The sequence below is a fragment of the Acinonyx jubatus genome, chromosome E1 (assembly GCF_027475565.1).
Source record: "Acinonyx jubatus isolate Ajub_Pintada_27869175 chromosome E1, VMU_Ajub_asm_v1.0, whole genome shotgun sequence".
Classification (NCBI taxonomy): domain Eukaryota; kingdom Metazoa; phylum Chordata; class Mammalia; order Carnivora; family Felidae; genus Acinonyx; species Acinonyx jubatus.
This window is the reverse complement of record NC_069397.1, coordinates 43112231-43135482: the sequence shown is the minus strand read 5'-3', so window position 1 is coordinate 43135482 and position 23252 is coordinate 43112231. Positions and strand designations below refer to the sequence as shown.

The 23252-nt window shown below is 44.1% G+C and overlaps 1 protein-coding gene across 2 annotated transcripts; it reads right to left on the bottom strand.

Annotated features, from left to right (window-relative positions):
* Positions 1–668: 668 nt before the first annotated feature.
* On the bottom strand, positions 669–20123 carry LOC106988845 (ADP-ribosylation factor 2). Of its 2 annotated transcripts, XM_015087321.3 has the most exons (5): positions 19969–20123; positions 17483–17649; positions 10286–10396; positions 4404–4528; positions 669–2482 (listed from the first exon to the last, which is right to left on the bottom strand). In XM_015087321.3, the coding sequence occupies exons 2-5, from the start codon at positions 17628–17630 to the stop codon at positions 2321–2323; spliced, it is 546 nt and encodes a 181-aa protein (XP_014942807.1). In that variant the 5' UTR covers positions 17631–17649; positions 19969–20123; the 3' UTR covers positions 669–2320. The 2 variants fall into 2 exon arrangements, with proteins under 2 accessions (XP_014942807.1, XP_053067766.1); XM_053211791.1 differs by lacking the exon at positions 17483–17649 and having other exon boundaries at positions 19969–20095.
* Between the last annotated feature and the right edge of the window lie 3129 nt (positions 20124–23252).

Sequence of the window (23252 nt, the reverse complement as noted above, 5' to 3'; positions counted from 1 at the left end):
GGGTAAGTATCATCATTCCCATTTAACAGTTAAGGAAAAAAGGGGCCCCTGGGTGGCTCAGTCGGTTAAGCGTCCGACTTCGGCTCAGGTCATGATCTCACGGTTCGTGGGTTCAAGTTTGGTGTCAGACTCTGTGCTGACAGCTCCGATTCTGTGTCTCCCTCTCTCTCTGCCCCTACCCCACTTGTACTCTGCCTCTCTCTCTCTCTCTCTCAAAAATAAATAAGCAAAAGGAGAAAGAAAGAAAGAAAGAAAGACAGAAAGACAAAGAAAAGAAAGAGAAAGGAAAACAGGTAAGCAAATGGAGGCTCAAGAGATACAGAAACTAAGAGTAAATGGCCAGAGGCCAGCAGCCAGTAAGGGACATAACTGGGATATCAACATGGCTTTCAGGGACCCAAGTCTTTGTTCAAAGTGACTACACTGAAGTGGCCCTGCTCACCCCCACTCACCAGCTCCAGACCACAGGGAAAGCCCATAGTTTGAAAGTGTCACGGATGCGATCAGTGAGGATACTGCTAGAGGCACAAAGGCCCAGGACAGCACCTCCGGGGTCGTCTTTTGCACAAGTACCCTGGGAATGTTCAATAGGAAGTCTGCTAAGACGGAGGGAAAAGGGATCTTAAAGTAGTTCGACGACACATACAGAAGCACGTGGCTGTCCTCTCCTCCTTCCAAAGCAAGTTCTTTATTGTCCAACCGACCGACAATTGTTAAACGAGGCCTAGCACTGTACTAGGTACAACGTACTAAGCACAAATACAAAAGTAGAGGACACAGTCCCTGCCCATTTGAGGTGCACAACTTAAATCTCTCAGGAACTGTTCCAGGGTTAAAAACCAAATCGGGACTTGGATGCCAGTATTGCAATGAACAGTCTTTAGGGTCAACATCTTACAGAAAAACATCACACCCCACGTTGATCGTGGCAGGAAATCTCTTCCTGGGAGTATTGACTTCATTATTATCAATAAACAAGGGTTACTTTAGTTCAAGTTCACCTTACATTCCCCTCCTCTGTAATTTGAATAAGAAGCTTTTTTGAAAAAGGACTTCTCAAGGGTCACGTAGTGGAAGTGCTCAGGTACACATCCGGTCAACAGCTGTCTGGCCAAACGAGCTCTAGACTACCACGTGAAACCAAGCTCACCTCCAGGCCATTTTCATGAACATTCTGAGGACCACATAAAGCACGTTTCCACGTAGGACATTATTGCCATCCAGGAGGGGGAGCGGGCGCCGCAGAGAGCGGTCCGGAGGAGACATTTTCATATCAAAAGTGAGCACCGACTCAGGGGCAGTCACAGGGGTGGCTGGGAATTTCATCTCGACCCCAAAGGAAGCTCTCAACCCTCTCTCACTCGCAGAACTCACAGGTGTGTGGTTCTGGGAACAGAAACAGACCAAAACCGAAAGTTGAAGGGAGATCATGAACTTGGCAACGATTCCATCACAGGAGTGAACCTCCCGCTTTGAGCACAGAACATTAGCACGGGACAGAGAAGTGGGAGCAGCACCCTCGGGAGCCTGAAACCTGAGAAGGGGAGACAGACGCAGGGACACACGCCTGCCCCTCCGCAGGACCCTGTGGCCAAGAACCTCGGCCTCCCGCTGGGTTACTTACCCCACATGGTCTCCATCGGGCAAATAAGAGGCAAACGGGAAGGAACTAGCATGAGGGAAGGACTGGACAATTTTCTAGTGTTATGGAGACTTGACACTCTAATGAAAAAGACCTCGAGTTCCTTTAAATGAAGCACATTACACCAGGAAGAAAATAACTTAAGGGAAAAGTTCAGATCTGAACTTCAAACCCGCAGGAAGCAAGTGCCTTTTTCCTCTTGAGGATCTTTTGCTTTAAAGCACTGACAAGTGAGTTGCTAGCTCTGGCAGTGATGGGCAAGAAGGACGGGCTCTTCCTGCTTACAAAAGAACACCAGCGTCTAAGGGGACTCGAGCTGTGCGGAGACGCCAGCCCCGGCTCTGCCAGCTCCACTCAGCCCCCAGCCAGCTCCCCGCCTCCTGCCCGCTGTGGAGACGGCTCTGGCGAGCGCGCACCAGGAAGCCCCCGGGGGCCCTCCACCCGCAGCCAGGCTGAGCGCCGGAGCTACTAAAGTGGAAGGTAGCATTTCACATGTAACACTGGTTTTTCTTTAAACGTAAGACTGGTTTTCTTACAGCATGTATAAGGCACAGTGTGAGAAAGCTGCTCCCGCTCCCAGCCACACACCCACACTCAGCTCCTCGCACGCACGCACGCACGCACACAGAAGAGGCCAGCTGACTTTGCCACAACGCACGGGGAAGGGATCGCTTCCGATCACTTCTGGTTTTTGAGCTGGTTGGAGAGCCAGTCCAGGCCTTCGTAAAGCCCATCTCCACTGGTGGCACAAGTGGCCTGAATGTACCAGTTTCTCTGGCGGAGGGAATGTAAGCCGAGCTTGTCTGTTATCTCCGCTGCGTTCATAGCATTTGGAAGATCCTTGAAAAAGAAAACCCGAAAGTCAGTTTTTAACGATGCATTTATGTAACAAAATACTACTTTCTTCTCCCCAAACCTACCCCACCCCACAGTCTGAGCTCCGCTGACCCTTAATCTCTCTCTCTCTCTGACCTCTCAACTCCACACTGGGTACCACCACTGGTTGTACCATCAAAACAGATGCAGAATCTGACCCCTCCTCAGCACCTCCACAGATACCCTCCCGATGCCAGCACCATGACCTCTACCCTGGAGCACTGAAAGAACTTTCCTAATTGGTCCCCTTGCTTCTGCACTTGTTCCCCTCAAGTCTGCTCTCAACCCAGCAGTCAGGGGAAGAGCGAACCATTCTTTCAAAACCCGACAACAGCTCCGTCTCTCTCAGGGGGAGAGCCAGCGTCCTTGTGATGGTCTGCAAGGCCTTCATGACCTGAGCCCCCAGGACCCCTCCCTAATTGTCCTGCTTAATCTTTTCAAATGCCGAAGTCACCATATGTTGCTACATTATAAAACTTACTTATTTGGTACGTGGATTACTTATCATCCGTCTCCTCTCACTAGAACCCAAGCTTGTTTACAAGCTTGTTCTCTGATATATTTCAAGTTCCTACAACTATGCCTGCCACGTAATGTAGATCTAAACATATCGATATGGATCTGGATATAGTGATATGGAATGACATCAAAGATATGCTAAGTAAAAAAGCTGATCTCCAGAATGTAAATATGAATACGATCACATAACTGTTTACACAGGCATAGAACGTTGTAACTCTGGGAAAAGAAGAAATTCAACAATGTTTTACCCTGAAGAGTGAGGCTAGAACATTTCACTTGGTATTCTGAACCGCTGGCATGTTTTTACCACGGGCATGTTCTGTTTTTATAATTAAAAAGAACAAGTGTCATTTTCTTTTTGAAAGTCTATTGTGCTCACTAGTGAAATTCTGGACTGGCATCGAACCCAGCGGTAGGGTAATCACTGAGTGATGACCCAGCCACCATTTAAAATCATGATTACAAAGAGCTGGATGGCAAGAGAAAAAGTGACACACAGGATGCAACCCAGTCAGAAGAGCGTGAGCTCAGTCACATAACGAATGTGTTCATGGAAGAGAAAGTGGATGGAAACACACCACAATCGACTGAGGTTATCTCGGGCTGGTACGTTCCACAACTCTACCTTCTTTTCCAAGCTTAGTTCAGCTTTGAGTCCCGAGGTGGGACGGCTCTACACTTGGCCCTCCTCCCACTCTTCCTTTACTGCTTTCCATTACATTTATGTAGAAGACCCTTCTCCTCCTGGAAGATAGGCCCCCTATGATGCAACCATCTCCTCCCTCACCGCCCCCGCCTGCTCTGTTCCAGCTGTACTGGCTGCCTTGCTATTTTTGGCCCCACAAGGCTCCCTTCCTGCTGGCCTCCAGGTCTTCTTCTCAAATGTCATCTTATGATGGAGGAATCCTGGCCCTTCCCCACATCTATCCTCCACACTTCCAGCAGACACATTTACATATTATTTACCGACTGACTCTGCTTGCGCTAGAATGCAAACTCCATGAACACAGGGATTTTTGTCAGTCTTGCTGCTCACTGCTACAACACCAATACCTAAAACAATGCCTGGATCTTAGTAGATGGTCAATTAATATTTGTTGCATGAATGAATAGAAGACATAAGATAAAAAGGAGGTGCATGGGGGCGCCTGGCTGTCTCGGGGTTGTGAGTTCAAGCCCCATGTTGGGCCTAGAGCTTACTTTAAAAAAAAGAGAGAGAGAGAAAGAGGTGGGGGGTAAGGTGGGAAGGTTACAGTAGAGACTAGAGAAAGAGGAAGGCAGATATCTAATTTAAGTATCCATATTTTTAAGTGAACATCTGGCAGAAATTTCAGCCCCGGTATTCAGAAAGCCAACAACATACCTGTTTATTTACAAACACCAATAAAACTGCATCTCTGAGCTCATCTTCTGCCAACATTCTGGTTAGTTCTTCTCGGGCCTCATTGACCCGCTCTCTGTCATTACTGTCAACCACGAAAATCAGACCTGGAAAGAAATCACAAGCATGTTGGTAATCTGAACCTGGAAAGGGGAACTGTTTATACGTCCTTACAGCTTCTCCCTACTTATGTGTATGGTTTCACCGAAAGCAATCCATAAGGAAGGACATCTAATCTCCAGTCAGGAAGCCTGCTGCACACTCAACCCACCTACCTTTTCAGAAGCATCACAGGCCTTCACCAGATTAACAGAAACAAGAATATAGAGAGAAAAGGTTAAGGTTCATGCTTTATCACCTTGCTTCTACATCATGCCTACATAATGAAGTCCCAATAAGAACAAAGGACGTCAAAGTTCAGAGAAGCATCCCAGGTTGGCAAGACTCGAATAATGTTACACATCAGCGTGCCAGAGGTAATGCAGTGTTTTCTCCGTGTGCAAAGGACCATGGAAGCTTTGTGTCTGGTAACTCCCAGACCTCGCCCTATGTGTCTCTCCCTTTGGCTGGTTCATTTGTATCCCTGTGCTATAACAAAACTGTAATTCTAAGTATCTCGCTTTCCTGAGTCCTGTGAGTCATTCTGATGAATTACCGAACCTGAGGGGGTCGTGGGAACTGCTGAATTTGCAGCCAGCCAATGAGAAGTGAGGGTGGTCTGGGGACCCCATTTACAGCTGGTGTCTGCAGTGAGGGAGTCTTGTGCCTCTAACCCGTGAAGTTTGGCCCAACTCCAGGTAGCTGGTGTCGGGAAATCTTTGCAGGATCCCACACTAGAGAGAGCATCAGGGGATCCCCAGGAAGCAAGAGACAGGTCGAAGAAAGATACCACCACACTGTGTGGAAGCAAAGGTGGTAGAAACCTGCACACACCCGGTTGCTGCTACGTTGGCTGGAGGAAGCACTGGGCCAAGATGATTCCCTGGGGAATCCTACTCATGCCCAAATAGAGAATGGGGAAGACCGTCTTCGCAGCCATCCGTGTATGGTAAAGTACATAATGATAGTAAGAACTTGGTGGCTAGCTGACAATAAGCCCTCCGTGCGACAAAAACGTGAAGTGGCTGCCAGAACTAATTTGCTCTCAGGCTGTATCGAGAGCAGTGTCGGCAGCTCAGTTTCTAGGGTACGGGCGATAAAAAGCCTTCTCTATCGTGCGTCAGTCAGAACACCCTGTGAAGATTACATGGTCGCTGCAGGACCCCACGCTCTACAATGCAGGCGCACTGGAAGGATTCAAAGAAAGACTAGGACGGCAGAGGAACTAGAGACGATGTCGGACGAAAAAGAACTGACATAACCGGGGATATTTTATCTCGAGAAAAGACTCACTGGGGGACTGACAGCTGTCTTCAAATATCTAAGAGTTCATGCCATAAAGAGAGGTTCAACCGGTTTTATATAGCTCTATAAGTACCCTGAAGATCAGTGGGTACAAACTACAGGACATCAACAGAGAGTCAACAAAACTGAAGACGCAACGGGCTGCCTCGGGAGGCCTCCTTGTCGCTGGGGAGATTTGTGCCCCGCTTCAGCCACAGCTTATGGGGACACTGCCAAAGGGACCTTCCCGGTAGCAGAAGTGCAGCGTGAGAGGATAACTTCTTGGCTGCCTCCAACACGGATTTCACAGCGATGTCAGGAGGGAGAACCGGCACTGGCCCTCTGCCCCTTTCCTCCTGCTTCCCAGGCCCACCCGACAGCTGCCTGGCCAGCTGCTCTGGGGTGGCCCACTCCTCAGACAGGAGCTCCCACGGCTTCGGGGTGCTCGGGTGCTGCACCCGAGCCAAAGTCCCGTCTGTTATATCACATCAGATTAAAACAACGCAGAACATCCAAAACTTCTCCCAAAGATGCAATATTCTACCAATAGTATAACCAGGTCTCTGATCATAACTAAGCAAACAAGGGTATCCAGAAATTCGAGGAGATCCTTAGTCTCCAAAGCAGAGCTGACAGGGTAGGAGCAGACGTAGAATCCCTTCGCCATTCCTGATAGAAACAAAGGTTTATAAATATCAGGGCCCACTTTATACTGCTTTCACATAAATCCTGATCTGAGAAACAAAAGAATCTAGCATCAGACTGACTCTACTTTTGAACGGGGAGAACCTAGAAAAGATCATTTTACACATGAATGGTACACTACAATTTGTTTTAAAAGGCCTGGAGGCTGGGGCACCTGGGTGGCTCGGTAGGTTAAGCATCCGACTTTGGCTCAGGTCATGATCTCACGGTCCATGAGTGAGTTCGAGCTCGGCATTGGGCTCTGAGCTGACATGCAGAAATATCTTTGGACAGATGTGCAAAAAAATAGAAGTGCTGGTCTACGGAGGGAGAACTGGGTGGTTAGGAGACAGGAAGGAGACAGTGGCCTTTCATTATACACTTTTATTTCTTTTGGAAATTTGAACCATATAAATGTATGGCCATTTAACAAATTAAAATTACTACACCTACAATCAAGGAGAAAAACCTTAAAAAAAAAAAAAGAGAAAAATCTGTCCATGTGAGAACTAATGGACCATTTTATGCACTCAATGTAATATAATCAACTAAGAAATCACATAACTATTCAAATTCCAATCTGTACAAGCGAAGCCTAGTGAAGACAGTCAAATGTCTTAATGGAGAGCTAAAAGCTATCATTTAGTCTGTCATACTCAACATACTGATGAAGAAAATTTAAATAATAAAAGACAGCCTGACCTTTGAGGAGCTGGCAGAAGAAAAAGAGGCAGCATCCAAGGCCACTCAGAACTGAGATGCCTGGACCCACCACAGACAGCAAATCCATTCTTCAAACACTCCCCATTTGCTAATCTCATGAGCAGTCTAAATTACGCACCGCAAGGTCCTAGAACACAGCCAGGTGCCTGCCATCAAAGCAACAGTCGCTGGAGTTCAATTAAACTGGACTTGTTAAGAATAGAAGACTGAAAACAAAAAGGCATTTCAACTTGGTGACTGAAGGTGACAGCACTGAATCAGGCAGGCAAAAGGAATCCTGCCAGAGAATGAGGAAGTAAAACCTCTCACAATTTGGGCTCTGTGATGGGGTAATTTACGAGTCAACTTGACTGGCCAACGGGGTGCCCAGACATGTGGTCAAACGTTTCTCTGGGTGTGTCTGGGAGGGGGTTTCTGGATGAGGTTAATGACATTTGAATCAGCAGACTGAGTACAGCAGACTGCCTTTCCCCACGGGGGTGGGCCTCTCCAGTCCACTGAAGGCCTGAAGAAAAGAAAAGAGTGAGAGAAGTCCCTGCCTGGCCATCCTGGAACTGGCCTCCAGGACTTCTGGCTCTGGACTGGAACTTCCAGCATCAGCTACCCTGGTTCTCCTGCTTGCCAAATGCAAATCCTGGGACTGCTCAGCCTTTGTAACCATGTGAGCCAGTTCCTTATAATAAACCTGAGATATATATATATATACATACACACACATATATATATATATACACATATATACATATACATACACACACACACATATATATATATTTCCATCCATCCTATTGGTTCTGTTTCCTCTGGAGAAGCCAGACTAATACAGGCTCCTAGCCTACTACCATCTAACCACCGAACAAAGCATTTTACAAAATCAATCTCATTCAAGCCAAATGATCCAACACAGGAGGTGGTACCTCCATTTTATAGATAAGGAAACTGAGAAAAGATTACTTAACCTTCCCAAGGTTTCATAGCAGAGCTGTGGTTCAGACCCACGCTTTCTAGATTTATTGACTAATGAGGAATTGCATCCGTCCGGCCATTATGGCAAGTACCAACCCAAGATAAATGAACACTCTTGAGTATCAGAAGGTATATTGTCTGCAGCGGATTGAAACAGAGATGTAAAAATCTAACAGTCATCATGGAAGTTGCTAGGTTATCAAGTTCGTTCTCTGAAGATCAGTAAAGGTAAAGAATTAAGCACTTTTTCTGCCTTTCTTATATAAACTATATTTCAGAGAAACCAAATATTTGATGGGAGTTCTCTGTTTAGAAGGATTTCAGCTAACAAATACAACTGAAATGACACGATCTAGAAAAATCACCATTCTGTAACTCTAATAACAGATCTAGCAGTCTTCCACGAATGCTAGAATCACTAAGTGAAAGGCAACTTTATTTTGGGAGAAGTATGCTGAAACCATCTGAAGCCATTTAGCATCACTAAAAGTGGGACAACCAGGCCTGTGTTAAGATGTGATACAACAGGAAGTACTTAGCACCACTTCCGAAGTATTCTTGCCGCCAATATGAACCAGAATGTAACCAAACCTCTAGAACAAACTACCATTTTACAAGATATCCATAGACAAATTAAGTAACACTACAATAATCAGCCAAATCCAAAATGCAGGATAAACATCTAACAAAAAATGACACAGGAAAAAAAGAGGTGGGGAGAAGATCTGTTTTAGAGTAAGAGACTAAAGGGACACAACCATGAAACGCAATGTGTGAACTTTGGTTCCCAATGCAAACAAATCAAACGTAGAAAGGACATATCTGACCCACCTGGAGAAACTTGAATATGGACTGGGTACTTGTCATTAAAGAATTAATACTAATTTTGGGGGTGTGATAATGGCATGGAGATTATGTTCAGAAAAAAAGGCTTTATCGGTTTGAAATGAAAACTGAAGGATACATGAGCAAATGGTATCACGTCTGGGCTTTGCTAGAACATACTCTGGGGAAAATGCTAGTAAACTGTTGAAGCTGGGCAATGGGTACAAGGGGGGTTCATTCTGCATCCTCTCCTCCTTATATCTTTTGAAGTTTCCACTAACAACAAGTGTGTGTGTGTATACACACACACATATATATGTTTACATGCACACACACACACACACAGCATTTTAAGAAAAAAAATATACAATTTAATTTAAAGGCTGAGAAAATAGCTGCAAATGAAGTGAAGTGCTACAACAATGATCTAAAACATAAAGGGCCAGCAGGCTTGGGCACTGGATGTGACAAGACCGACAAATACAGGCCTTTACTATGAACCACATGCAATGAAAACACCACCAGTAGTAGAATCTGCAAAATTAAGACTCCAAATAAGTTCTAACGCGAGCGTGAAGATGCCATCTGGTTATGATTCTACATGAGAATCAGGGTGTAAACAGCTATGTGAACAGTTTATGGATATCTTGACAGGCAACATTCTAGAAGGTAGCATTTATCCAACACAAAATCCATGGAAAAAACCTCAAAGAGATTGATGATGGGTGTGGACCCATTAGAACCCCAACTTCTAAGAAACCAGTGATAAGGAAACAAGGCAAGGATCTGGATATGCATGTCGATTCCTGCACCTCTAGAATAGCAGGGCGACAGGGAGGGACTGTGGCCACACAAGATGCTGGCATCTGGGGTTCCAGCCACACCTGTTCATTTCTTTCTCTCCAGAGGCATGATTCTTAGATATTCTCAACAGGTTTAAAAGAGCTTACTGAATCCAAATTCTTCAAATACTGGTACTTCATCTAACATACATACAATTCTCAATGAACCAAAAGACAAAATTCATCAGGATAGCCCTTTTTTAACGAATCTGGATTAAGAGAAGTTTTCTAGGTAGGGCATTAATGCCCAAGCACCTTTTTTAGAAAGGCAGGGACCATTTTCCGAAAAGAAACCTCCCCAGGAAGTGTAAGTGGGTCATCGGAAGAAAAGGAACGACTGACAGTCCAAACAGAGCAGAGCACAAGGTTTTGCTACGAGCATCCAACTTTAGACACATTTAATACAAATGGTTCCAAGACCACAGACTGGATAACCTTTACCTTGGGTGTTCTGGAAATAATGTCGCCACAAAGGTCTGATTTTGTCCTGGCCACCAACATCCCAGACTGTGAAGCTGATATTTTTATATTCTACCGTTTCCACGTTGAAACCTAAATTGGGAAGACGGAGAAAATTGTTAATGAAGACTTCTGTTGGCTGAACGATTCCCATGTATTTCAGCTAACATTTGGACAGTACTTTTAATTTACAAAGCAACTTGCTAGTCAAAGATCTATAGCTTACAGGGGCGCTGGGCTGGCTCAGTGGATACAGCATGCAACGCTTGATCTCAGGATAGTGTGTTCAAGCCCTACTCTGAGCCTAGAGCTTACCTGAAAAAGAAAAAAAGACCTATGGCTTACAAAACCGAGTATGTTAGCTCGCTCTTTCACTCATCACCTTCTCTACTCTCTCCAGACTCAAACCTCACACATCCCCTTCTTTTCTCTCAGCAGATCTTACAGTGCACTTCAGAGCAAACAGAAGCCACTAATGGGACGACTTTCACCTCCCACCAAACAATGTAGAAACCTACCTACACCTTTCCCCACCCTTTGCTTTCCTCCTTGGAACAACAGAAGAGGGCCACTATCCAATGTCAGTTCTAACCACTCATACCGCCAGACCTTGGGCTGCTCTCCCCCCGCTCTCTGAAATCCCCACCCTGTTCTTCTTAGCACGCTTAAATCTTCACATCTTTCAAAAAAAGCCCTTCCTTGACTCCACATCTTGAACTGCTACCACCCTCTATTTTCCCTGTTAAAGCCAAACTTCTCCAAGAATAGTTACATTCACTGCACCTACTGTGTCACCTTGTACCCTAGAAAACCTTGGTTCTGCCCACCATGTTACAGACCTGGCGTTGCCGAGGCAAGTAGTGATCGATCAGCATGTTAATAAATCCAACAGATGCTCTTTGGTTCTTAGGTAATTTGACTTCGCATCTGACACTACTGCTCACTCCCTCCTTGAAACTCTTCCCTGGTTTCCCATTCTCCTTCTAATTCTATGGCTGAACCTTCTCGGTCTACTTAGTGAGCTCAACCACATTTAATTGATCCTTAGATGATGGACTTCCTAGGACTCTGTACTGACCCATCCATTCTCTTCTTTCCACATCCCCAGAGGTAATCTCCTTCCCTCCTGGGGCTGTATCACCATTTTTATGCTAATGACTCTCAAATTTACATGATCTGAACCCAGATCTCCTGAGCTTCAGGTCTATAATCCAACCTTCTATCCAACATCTTTGGTTAAATGTCTCAAAGGCTCCGGTAAGGCAGTACGTCAAAACTGAACTTAAGATCCCCACCCCTCTAACCTGCTCCTCTCCTAGCTACCCCTGCACCCCTTCATCCCACAAGCTGGAAATCTGGAAGGCATCACTGACACTTTCAACTCTCTCACCCCTAAAATTCTCATTATGGGGGGCACCTGGGTGGCTCAGTCGGCTAAGTGTCCGACTTCGGCTCAGGTCATGATCTTGCGGTTCACGAGTTCGAGCCCCGGGTCGGGCTCTGTGCTGACAGCTCAGAGCCTGGAGCCTGCTTTGGATTCTGTGTCTCCCTCCCTCGCTCTCTCTGCCCATCCCCCACTCACACTCTGTCCCTCTCTCACTGTCAAAAATAAGTAAAAATTTTTAATAAAAAAAAAATTCTCATTATCAAATCTTATCTGTCCAACCTCCTAAATATCTAATAGTCATCCTAACCCCTGAAACTGTCATTTCTTGCCTCAATTATTGAAGCAACCTAACTAATCTAGCGGCAGCCACTCTTCCTCTCTGTCCACTACCATTTTCTAATCAAAACTCTCAAAACACATGTGGTCATATCACTTCCCTACACATTCATGCTTGATTGAAATATTTAAAATAAGGGGAGAAAAATAATCTCTCTTTGGCTTCCCACACCCAAATCCCAAACATGACTGTCGAGGCCTACCCCAACCTGGGACTGCTCACTTTCTACATCTCACTTTGAGTCAAGCCTGGTTTTCGCGAGGGGCTCTCACTACATTGCAGAAATCTCAATTCTTGCTAAATAAATGTATAATTTCAATGCCATTCTAAAGCGAAGAGGGAAAGGAAGTGGGATAGGAAACTTAGCAAAACGATCTTAAATGTAATCTGGAAAAATAAGTAAGCATAACCAAGAACTCTCTGAAAACAGGTAACAAATTACTTTTAAGATATTAGGGGTGCCTAAGTGGCTCAGTCGGTTAAGTGTCTGACTCTCGGCTCTGGCTCAAGTCATGATCTCACGGTTTCGTGAGTTTGAGCCCCGCATGAGGCTCTGCACTAATGGTGCGCAGCCTGCTTGGGATTCTCATTCTCTGTCTCTCTCTCTCTCTCTCCACCCCCGTCTCTACCCCTCCCCAGCTCACACTATGTGTGCGTGTGTGTGTGTGTGTGTGTCTCAAAATAAATAAACAAAAAAAATTTTTTTAAGATATTATCAAACCTTAATAATACTTGAAATAATGAAGTTCAAATGACAACAGGGGGTTGTCCAGAAGGACACACACACCCATGAAAACTTAATATATGACAAAGAAGGCATTTAAAATCAGTGTGGAAACACTATCCAATAAATGGTGGAGAGCTGTCTATCCCTGCACATGTCCTATACACATGTGACTGTCTGGATTTAATTGAAATTAAAAACGTGGGCTCCTCAATCGCACTAGCCACATTTCAAGTGCTCAAGAGCCACTTGCGGCTATGGCTCTCAACCTGGACAGTGGTCACAGAACACTTCCATCATGCAGAATGTTCTACTGGACAGCACTGGCCTTCTCATTTGAAAAATATAACTAGGGGCACCTGGGTGGCTCAGTTGGTTAAGCGGCCGACTTCGGCTCAGGTCATGACCTCACAGCTTGTGAGTTCGAGCCTCGCTTCGGGCTCTGCTGACGGCTCAGAGCCTGCAGCCTGCTTCAGAGTCTGTGTCTCCCTCTCTCTGCCCCTTCCCCAGCTCACACTCTGTCTCTCTCTCTCTCAAAAATAAATAATTAAAAAAAAACAAAATATAAATAAATATAAATATAACTAAATCCCTAACTTACTTGTAACAGAAAAATAAACTTCAAGTAAATATTTCAATGCTTTTAAAAATGAAATAAAATAATGCAAAAAAAATAATAATGCATTATTATTAGCAGTAGAAAATATTGGTGAATACTTTTATGACCCCAGAGTGAGGAAGCCCTTTCTAAAAATGATACCAAACCTAAAAAAAGAAAAAAATTGGTAAATTTGGCTACCTAAAATTCTGTATGGCAAAACACAGAAAAAATGAGGTTGAAAGACCATCAACTGAAAACCAGCATGGGACAAGACTTGTTCCTGACCCATAATGTCCTTCTTCAAATCGTTAAGAGACATATAAACATGCCAACAAAAAGAAAAAAACCCTAGAACCATATTAAAATCAAGTCACAGAAGAGCAAATACAAAAGACCCACTGATGTTTGAATATATTCACTTACAATAGAAGAAATCCCAATAAAAATCAGTGTTTTTTTCTCTATCAGATCGGCAAATTCCCTGGAGAAATTAACACTTTTTAGTAGCTGCTGACACAACCTTTTTGGTGAGTGTGTACCCATATTAAATGTACGTTGTTTTTAAGTAAACTCTACGCCCAATGCGGGGCTCAAACTCACAACTCCAAGATCAAGAGTCACATGCTCCACCGACTGAGCCAGCCAGCCCCCCCTAAATGTACATTGGTTTTAACATAGCAATCCCTCCTCCAGAAATTACTGCAAGGAGAAAACTTTGCAAAAATGTTAAAGATGCTTACTTCAGCATCACTTACAAAGAACAACCATCAATGGAAATTCATTAAAATATAGCTACAATGGAATACTATCCAGTTATTAAAATGCGATGTTCATCTGTATCAGTCGTTAGGTAAGCCCCCAAACTTAGTGACTTAGAATAATGATTCCCTCCATCACCACCACCAATTCTGTGGGTTGCCTGGGTTTCCCCCTGTAGTACATTCAGCCAAGGAATCCCCTGGGGGCTGGGCCAGGCTTCTCTCTCTCCAGGTAGTCTTTTCATTCTCAAGAATATCGGGCTTCCTCTTCTGAAGGTGGCAGTGTTCCAAAAGTGCAAGCCCCAGGGCAAAAGCACTAACTTCACCTTTGCTTGAATTACATTGGTTGATGCTCCCTAAGCCAAAGCAAGCCTGTGGCCAAGCTGAGCATCACAGTAGAAGGGAACTGCATATGGGCATGGATACAGAGAGGAATGATGCATTGGGGGCCATTAGTTTAATGATCTACCACAAGGTTGGTATCCAATTCATTCACCAAACATTTACTGGACAGGGGTGCCTGAGTGGCTCAGTCAGATAAGTGCCCCACTCTGGACTTGATTTTTGGCTCAGGCCACGATTTCATGGTTCCTGAGTTCGAGCCCCACGCTGGACTCTCAACGCGGAGACTGGTTGGGATTCAATCTCTCTGACCCTCCCTGCCCCCCGGCTGGCTCATGTGTGCGCATGCATGTGCTCTCTCTCTCTCTGAAAATAAATAAATAAACTTAAATATATATATACACGTGTATATATATATACGTGTATATATATATATATATATACACGTATATATATATACACGTGTATATATATATTTATGGGGTGTGTGTGTGGCTCAGTCAGTTAAGTGTCAGGCTCTTGATTTCCACTCAGGTCATGAAATCGAGCCAGCATCTGGCTTTGTGCTAATGGCATGGAGCCTGCTTGGGATTTCCTCTCCCTCTCTCTCTGCCCCTTCTGTGTGTTCTCTCTCAAAATATGTAAAATAAACTTTAAAAATTATCTCAAAAATAAGTAAACTTAAAAATAGCTACTGGACGACTATGTGCCAGGCATTTTGCTAGGGGCTTGGGAACAGTGGTGAAAAAGACAGACCTGGCTCCTGCCCTTATCTTACACACACACACTGTTGGAAGGAAGACAAGTGAGCAAGCAATGACAAATGTGTTGAGAGTCACTAAGTTCAAGTTACTATGGAAACTTTTACCAGGGGAAAACCAGTCCAGGGTATCAGGAGAGGTGTCCCTGAGAAATAATGTGTAAACTAAGACCAAAAGAATGAGCTGGCATTAGCTACATAAAGGGGGAGGAGGCTAAGGAAGAAAGCGGGAAAGCATTCCACAGGGAGGAAATAACAAGAGAGATCCAAATATACTGTCTAATGCAGAGTAAGGTGGAAAACAGCACACGTATGATTTTACAAAAATATTTACCAAAATCTTTTTTTTGTTTTAGGTTTATTTATTTTGAGACAGAGAGAGAACAAGGAAGGGGCAGAGAGAGAGGGAGAGAAAGAATCTCAAGCACGCTTCATGCAGTCAGTGCAGACAGAGCCCAACACAGGGCTCGATCTCAAGAACCCTCACAAACCATGAGATTATGACTTGAGCCAAAATCAAGAATCGGACACTTAGTCGACGACTGAGCCACCCAGATGCCCCTTCACCAAAATCTTCATGGTACAGTGTTTTTAACACTTGTTTATGTTTTGCTGTAGGTCTGGTATCATGGAAGCATGAATTATTTTTATAATTGGAGACAACCACACAATTCTGCTATTTTCATTTGGGACTGATGACATTTTTTTTAAATTGTGGGTATAAACGTTTTGTCCATCTGGTTTCCTCCTTCTCCAAATGTTGCAATCTCTGAAACCATTGCCCAAGTTGGAAGTCGACCCTTTGGTTCCTGTGACTAATCCAACATTCAGAATGCTACTGACTTCACACATCATCCTGGGGAGCCTATGCTTACGTGGGAGTTTGGATCTAGAGGCAGTTCATAAGGCAGAGATCAAGTCCTGTCAAACCTGCCTTTGCAAAATCCCTAAATGGCCCACGAAACACAGTGCCGGGGTGCAGGGATAACTACACTGCCATGTCATCCTCCAGCATTGGAATAAATCAGATTCTTCAGCTGGACACCAACTCAAGCAACTGGTTTGAGCCAGAGTGAAGAAAATCACACTGCATCTTTAAACCTAGAAGCATACTTCCTGCGGACATGCTTCCCCTTAGAAAGGCCAGCTGGAAGGAAGTCTGACGGAAGAGGCAACAGTAATTGCCAGCTCCCATCTCAGGCTGAGGCTGGGACACACACTGAGTGGAAGAGAGGACATACCTGCCCTCCCGGTTTGTTTGTTTGTTTTAAGATTTTATCTTTCAGTGATCTCCACGTGGGACATGAGGGTCAAACTCCCAACACCCAAGATCAAGAGTCCCAAGGAGCCTGCTATGGAATCTGTGTCTCCCTCTTTCTCTGCCCTTCCCCTGCTCACGCTGTCTCTCTCTCCTTCAAAAATAAATCAACATAGGGGCACCTGGGTGGCTCAGTAGGTTAAGTATCCAACTTCAGCTCAGGTAATGATCTCATAGTTGGTGAGTTCAAGCCCCACATCCTGCTCTGTGCCGACAGGTTGGAGCCTGGAGCCTGCTTCAGATTCTGTGTGTCTGTCTGTCTGTCTCTCTCTCTCTGCCCCTTTCCCTGCTCGTGCTCTGTCTCTCAAAAATAAACGTTAAAAAAAATTTTTTTTAATAAATAAATAAACATTAAGATTTTATCTTTATGTGATCTCCACATCCAACATGAGGCTCAAACTCACAATACCCAAGATCAAGAGTCACAAGCTCTACCAACCAAGCCAGCCAGGTGCCCCTGCCCTCCCTGTTTTAACCATTATCTTTTTCCTTTTTTTGCCAAGCAGATAGGGTCAAGTGTGTTTAAACCGAAATGTGTTCATTTGAATGCCCTGTAAACCTAGCAATGTCCTAGAGATGCCAAGGAACAACTAAGAAATTCTATACCACCTAGTTTTGGCCTCAAAAAGTTTATGCTCTTGGGGCAGACAAAATTTTCAAAAAAAGTATTTAGTAATAGGGATGCCTGGGTGGCTCAGTCGGTTAAGCATCTGACTTCAGCTCAGGTCATGATCTCACAGTTCGTGGGTTCAAGCCCCACATCAGGCTCTGTATTGAGAGTATGGAGCCTGCTTGGGATTCTCTCTGTCCCGCTCTCTCTGCCCCTCCCCCACTCACACTGTTTCTCTCAAAATGAATAAACTTAAAAAAAAAAGCATTCAATAACAAAAAAGCATGCGAAAGTACAACATACTAAGTTGTAAATTGGTCTTGTCACAGGTCCTGAACATACCTATTGTAGGGATGGTAGTCACAATCTCTCCCAGTTTCAATTTATACAAGATGGTGGTTTTTCCAGCCGCATCCAAACCCACCATAAGAATCCGCATCTCTTTTTTCCCAAATAGACTTTTAAACAGTTTTTCAAAAACATTCCCCATTGTGACTGAATTCTGTTACCTGAAAAGAAAGGCAAATTAAGTAACTGTTCTTTGCAGAGATATAGAAACGCCATACATAAAATACAAGTCTCTGTCAGAGGTGGCTCCTAGTAAAATGTAAACAATTTTAAGTATAATTTGGCCATTAAAGAGTAGCGTATCTAATTTTCAAAGGGAAATTCAACTAAGCTTTTTGATGTCTTGCTACAAAATTCTCTTTTTTCATTGCAGCACCCAAGTGGGATAATGGAAACACAGTCAATGATACCACTATGGCAGCAGGCTTTGGTCACCCTAAGTATGGAAGCCATGCCACAACATATACATCTACACTCACTTGAAATGAGAACTAATGAAGGACAGAACCAGTGTATTTTTTTTTTTTATGTTTTTATTTATTTTTGAGACAGAGAGAGACAGAGCATGAGCAGGGGAGGGGCAGAGAGAGGGGGAGACACAGAATCCGAAGCAGGCTCCAGGCTCTGAGCTGTCAGCACAGAGCCTGAGGCGGGGCTCGAACTCACAGACCGCGAGATCATGACCTGAGCCGAAGTCGGACGCTTCACCGACTGAGCCACCCAGGCGCCCCAGAACCAGTGTATTTTACTGGATGTGAAGCAAAGTCCTTAAGGCAGGTTAAGTATCAGTATCTCTTAGAAATTTAGTAGTTGCCTTTGGCTAGCAATCAGTATCAATATCCAGAAAAGAACCTACAAAATTTTCAGAGGGGAGGAAATAGGGCATTGAGACACCGCACTGCTAATAGAGAAATTGGGCAAAGAGTTGAGGAGATCCCATAGCATCCAGTGTTGACATCACCTGCCTCTCAACCAATTTTTTTTTTTACTTTTTGTTGAAATATAATTTACACACAGATAAAAACACACATGCTAACCATACAGTTCAATGAAATGTCAGGAACCAATCATAAAAAGATGATTACCAGCGAACCAGAGCTCCTTGTTCCTCAATCCCAATCTTTACCTCCCAAAAGGTAATCACTACTATTGATATCTAACAGCATACATGTTCAATATTTTATTTTTTAGGAGAGTGCATGATAGATTCTATATAAAGAAAGGCAATAGTAAAGACAGACTAGCTTTGCAGGAATTTACAGTCTTTTAACACATCAGCCTATGAAGTGTAAACTTGACATTCTAAAGACTTAAAATAGTACTGTGTCTGAATCTCGAACCAAGCTCCTCAAAGTCTACAAAGATTCTCCCACCCACCCCCCCCAAAAATCCTTGTTATAAAGACTATGATTTTCCAGTTAAACTGCTAAACAAAGAAAAACTTTACTCCCTGGCAGAGCAGAGAGAAAATGCAGTAAGGACTGCCAATCTCATTCATCTGGATCCTAGTGACCTCAGAGGGGAGGTCACCAAATTCCAGAGGCCTCACGAATGAAATTCAACGGTTTCCCACAGTAGCCTAACACGTATGATGTCCAAGCATACACCATTCTGTTCCGCCATCAGAGAAAAGAAGCATTTATCCCGTACATAAATGAAGTAAAGATGAACTGCTACAACCAAAGAACGATGAATGCTTTTATCATTCATAGATGGTTTGTATGTAAAGTATACAAACGTCCAGGGCATTGCAGCAGTCAAAATCTTGTTGGGCGACAAAACTAGAGACGCCTTGTCTTTGTTTCCGAAAAAAACGCAAACCGCATAGATGAGAAAAACTGAAAGGAACGTGCTGGGAGTGGAGTGGGGAGGTACTTCCCACTTACACGTCCTTGGAGCCAAATACTCGTGCTCCGTTCCCCCTCCCAACCACACACGGTACACCACCTAGGTTTTCCCTCCTGCATCTCTTTCCCTCTTCTCCCTCCTCATCTGCCAGAGGCTCCCAAATCCCGCTGCGTTTCTGGAAACCCTCTGGGGAAAAATATCCCCGATCCCGGAGCCTCTTTAGCACGTTCACCCTTCCCTGCCACAAGCACCAACTATCCATCAAGGAGGAACAGCGGCGAGACCCTCTGGGCGCGAACGAGAAGGGGGCGGGGGAGGGGAGCAAATGGGCGTGCGCGGCGGGCAGGCACGGGCTCCGGGTCCCCGGGAAGAACCCAGAATGCCTTTTCTGCCCGTCCGCCAGGCCCCTCCCTCTCAACCTGCCTACCCTCGGGAGAGCGGAGGGTCACGGTGGACGCGCCAAGCTTCCCCCGGGTACCCGCAGCGCTGGCCCTACAGAAGGTGGAAAAGGGACAGGGAGCCCGACCCCTTTCCGCAGGCCAACCGCTGTTCTCTGGTTTCCTGGCCGCTGACGGTGCGGAAATCCAGCCAGGCCTTGAATGCTGCCGCCCCTTCTACCCAGCCGCACTTACCCGCCGCCGCACAGGGCACCGTTACCCACACCACTGCCTTTCGGATTTCGGCTCCCCTCTGCAAAATGGCGACTGGCGCGGGGGCGGGAACGGCAGCCAACCAATCATCCATCGCCTCTTGGAGCTTTCGTACCAATGAGCTCGAAGTTCTGTGAGTGACGACATGTCTGGCCAATGCAAAGGATAATAAGAGCCTGGGCGGGAGGAGGCCCGCCCCTCGCGACCTAGGCGACGGCACGAAGCTCTGGAAATGCCGGGTTTATCTTCCAATGACAGCTCCCGGCTTCCAGGCAAGACACTCCCACATGCCCCGCCCCAGTGCCGCGCGCGACCAATCAGAAAAGTAAAAGGATTTCCGATTTGCTGCGCCAATCAACTCGGAAAAATCCTTGGGATTGAACTAACCCCGGGAGCATTGGAACCAACCGGGTGGGGGCATGTGGGCGGGGCCAAGTTCATAAGGATATTTAAGGAAATTTACCAAGTTTGAGCTAAAAGTAGAAACTAGTTTGGGGCGGTGTCCTGTGTAGGAAATACCCAGACGCTGACACCGAATTTAGGCTTAAGGAAAGTTTCCTACTCAGTCTGAAGCTAGACTGCAGCCCTGCCTTTAAACAAACAGATTTTCAACAGTTGGGTAAAATACTAGCCACCTGCAGAGTTCAGATGTCACAGTACCACAGTCTTCACTTCACTTCCACTCAATAATAACTCAGTCCCTCTCAATGCCAACTTGGTTAGCTAAAAAGGTAACCAACTGCTGTAAATGATACCTAACAAAAAATAATCGAAAATGAACACCTGCTGAACACATACCGTGTGCCATGAAAGTCAAGGGCTTTACCTGCATGACCATAACGCCTCGTGAATTAGAAACTATCATTGCCATTTTACAAAGAGGAAAATTAAGTAGCCGACCACAGATAAAAGCTTAGGTCTTAATCTTTTTAGTGAAATACTTTCTGTCCTGGTCACAGTGATTGTACATATGAAAGTAAACATATAGGAGGTTTTTCTACATGACTCCTTAAAAATTTTTTCTGACTATAAAAAACTTATACAAAGTTGCTTTTAAAAATACATGAAAAATGGCATTCCTCACCAGAGAGAGGAAGAAAAGGAGGAAGGGGAAGAGAAAAGAAAAAAAATTACCCATCATTCTATCACTTAGAGGCAATCACTGATATATTTTCAATTACTTCTTTCCAGTCATTCTTCTGTGCAATTTTTACATAGTTCAGATTAGGAATACATAAAACTTGGGTTTTTTCCCAGTTAGCATTTTAATCTGAGCATTTTCCACATTACTTAACATTGTAACATTTCTTAAAAATTTTTTTAATGTTTATTCATTTTTGAGAGAGAAAGATAGAATGCGAGCAAGAGAGAGGCAGAGAGAGAGAGAGAGGGAGACACAGAATCTAAAAGCAGGCTCCAGGCTCTGAGCTGTCAGCACAGAGCCGGATTTGGGTCTTGAACTCATGAACCATGAGATCATGACCTGAGCTGAAGTCGGATGCTCAACCCACTGAGTCACCCAGGCGCCCCAGTATTTTAACATTTCTGATAGCTGTGTGATATTCCATCATACAGATATACCCTGATTTATTTAATCATTTTCAAGGAGTTCAACATTTAGATTGCGTTTAAGTTTTTCTATGTGAATAATGTTGCGGTGAACTTCCCCCCCCCCAGAATTCCTTGCTAATTTTTTCAGGAAAGAAGTCCAAAAGTGGAATCGCTGGGTCAAAACATGAAGTTGTTTAAGTCTCGATAACAATTACACAGCCAAATTGTATTCTGAGTAGACTGTACAAACGAACATTCCCATCAACCAAGTGAAAACTTCATCATTTGGTAAGCTCTTTTTAATGTGTTTTGTTTGCTAATTTGATAACCACCAAAAAAAGGATCTCATGTTGGTTTCATTTCATTTCTTTGATTACTTGTTTTTTCCCAAATGTTTACTAATATTTGTATTTCATCTACTACATCTATTCATGTCTTTCTGCTGCCTTTCAAGTCAAAGATGCAAAACTGTTTTGCCAGCAACTATAAGGTTGCTTAAATGGATTCCTCATAACGTGAAAAAAGGATGAAATAGCAAAAAGCTTTTTATCTACCATTGTTTATACCTACAGAAGGAATGTTGGAGCTAATAATAATGAGACTTTATCCCTCCACCCCTACTGACCTGAGAATATGCATTATTTTCCCAATATCTCCATTATGCCTATGAATAAAACAAAGTCCCTGCCCACATGGCACTCAATTATTAAAGGATTACAACCATATATAGATTCACACATTAACACAGAGACATGTTTTATATACATACACACATATTTATGTTTTATCTTTTTATATGTGTTTTTTATACACACATATATGTTTCATATATTTTTTATTATGATATGCATGGGGAATGTGTGGGAGAGGGGCTAGAAGAAAACAGCTCTAATTTGCTAGTAAGTGTATTCAGGAGACAAGGTTGTGATTTTAAGTGATCTAGAGAAAATACTAATTTCAGAGGGCAAAACTCAACTTATTATTATTTTTTTTAAATACGAAACTGACAATTAGGAAGAAGGTTTAATTGAGATCATGGTAACTGTTCAGGGGAGGTTCATCCAGCTCAATTGTGGTGATCCAATAAATAAATTGCTACTGTAAGTGATGTTGACTGGTTTTTATTTTTTAATTTTTTTTAATGTTTATTTATTTTTGAGAGAAAGAGAAAGAGAGAGAGCACAAGTGGGGGAGGGGCAGAGAGAGAGGGAGGCACAGAATCCAAAGCAGGCTTCAGGCTCTGAGCAGTGGGCCCAGAGCCTGATGTGGGGCTCAAACCCATGAACTGTGAGAGCATGGAAAGTACAGAGTGCTCTTGGGAGAAACAAAGATCATTTCACCCTGAGAAACATTTTATTTGGAGATAGCTTTCCTTCTCTAAGTTAGACTTTAAGATTAGTTAACAGCGTTACCAGTAGTATAGTATTCTTGGTAGTGGTGGTTAGTTATCTGCTGCGTAATTGCTGGATCTGGTACTAAATGTGTCAGGTACTGTGTGATAATTATCTCATCTAATTCTCACATGAAAACATTTAAGTTCAGAGAGTCTAAATGTCACATTAGATACCCACATCGCCTTCTCCCAAGTATCACTAAACTTATCCCTCTATTCTTATTATTATTATTATTTATTTATGCCCAACATGGGGCTCAAACTCATGACCCTAAGATCAAGTGTCACATGCTCTACCTACTGAGCCAGCCAGGCGCCCCCT

Excerpts from the sequence above, each read along its gene's own strand:
- LOC106988845 (XM_015087321.3), bottom strand. The coding sequence starts at position 17,630 with ATGGGGAATGTTTTTGAAAAACTGTTTAAAAGTCTATTTGGGAAAAAA. Across the intron at positions 4,529-10,285 it reads TTATTTCCAGAACACCCAAG|GTCTGATTTTCGTGGTTGAC; the intron begins GTAAAGGTTATC and ends ATTTCTTTCCAG. Across the intron at positions 2,483-4,403 it reads TGGTGTTTGTAAATAAACAG|GATCTTCCAAATGCTATGAA; the intron begins GTATGTTGTTGG and ends TTCTTTTTCAAG.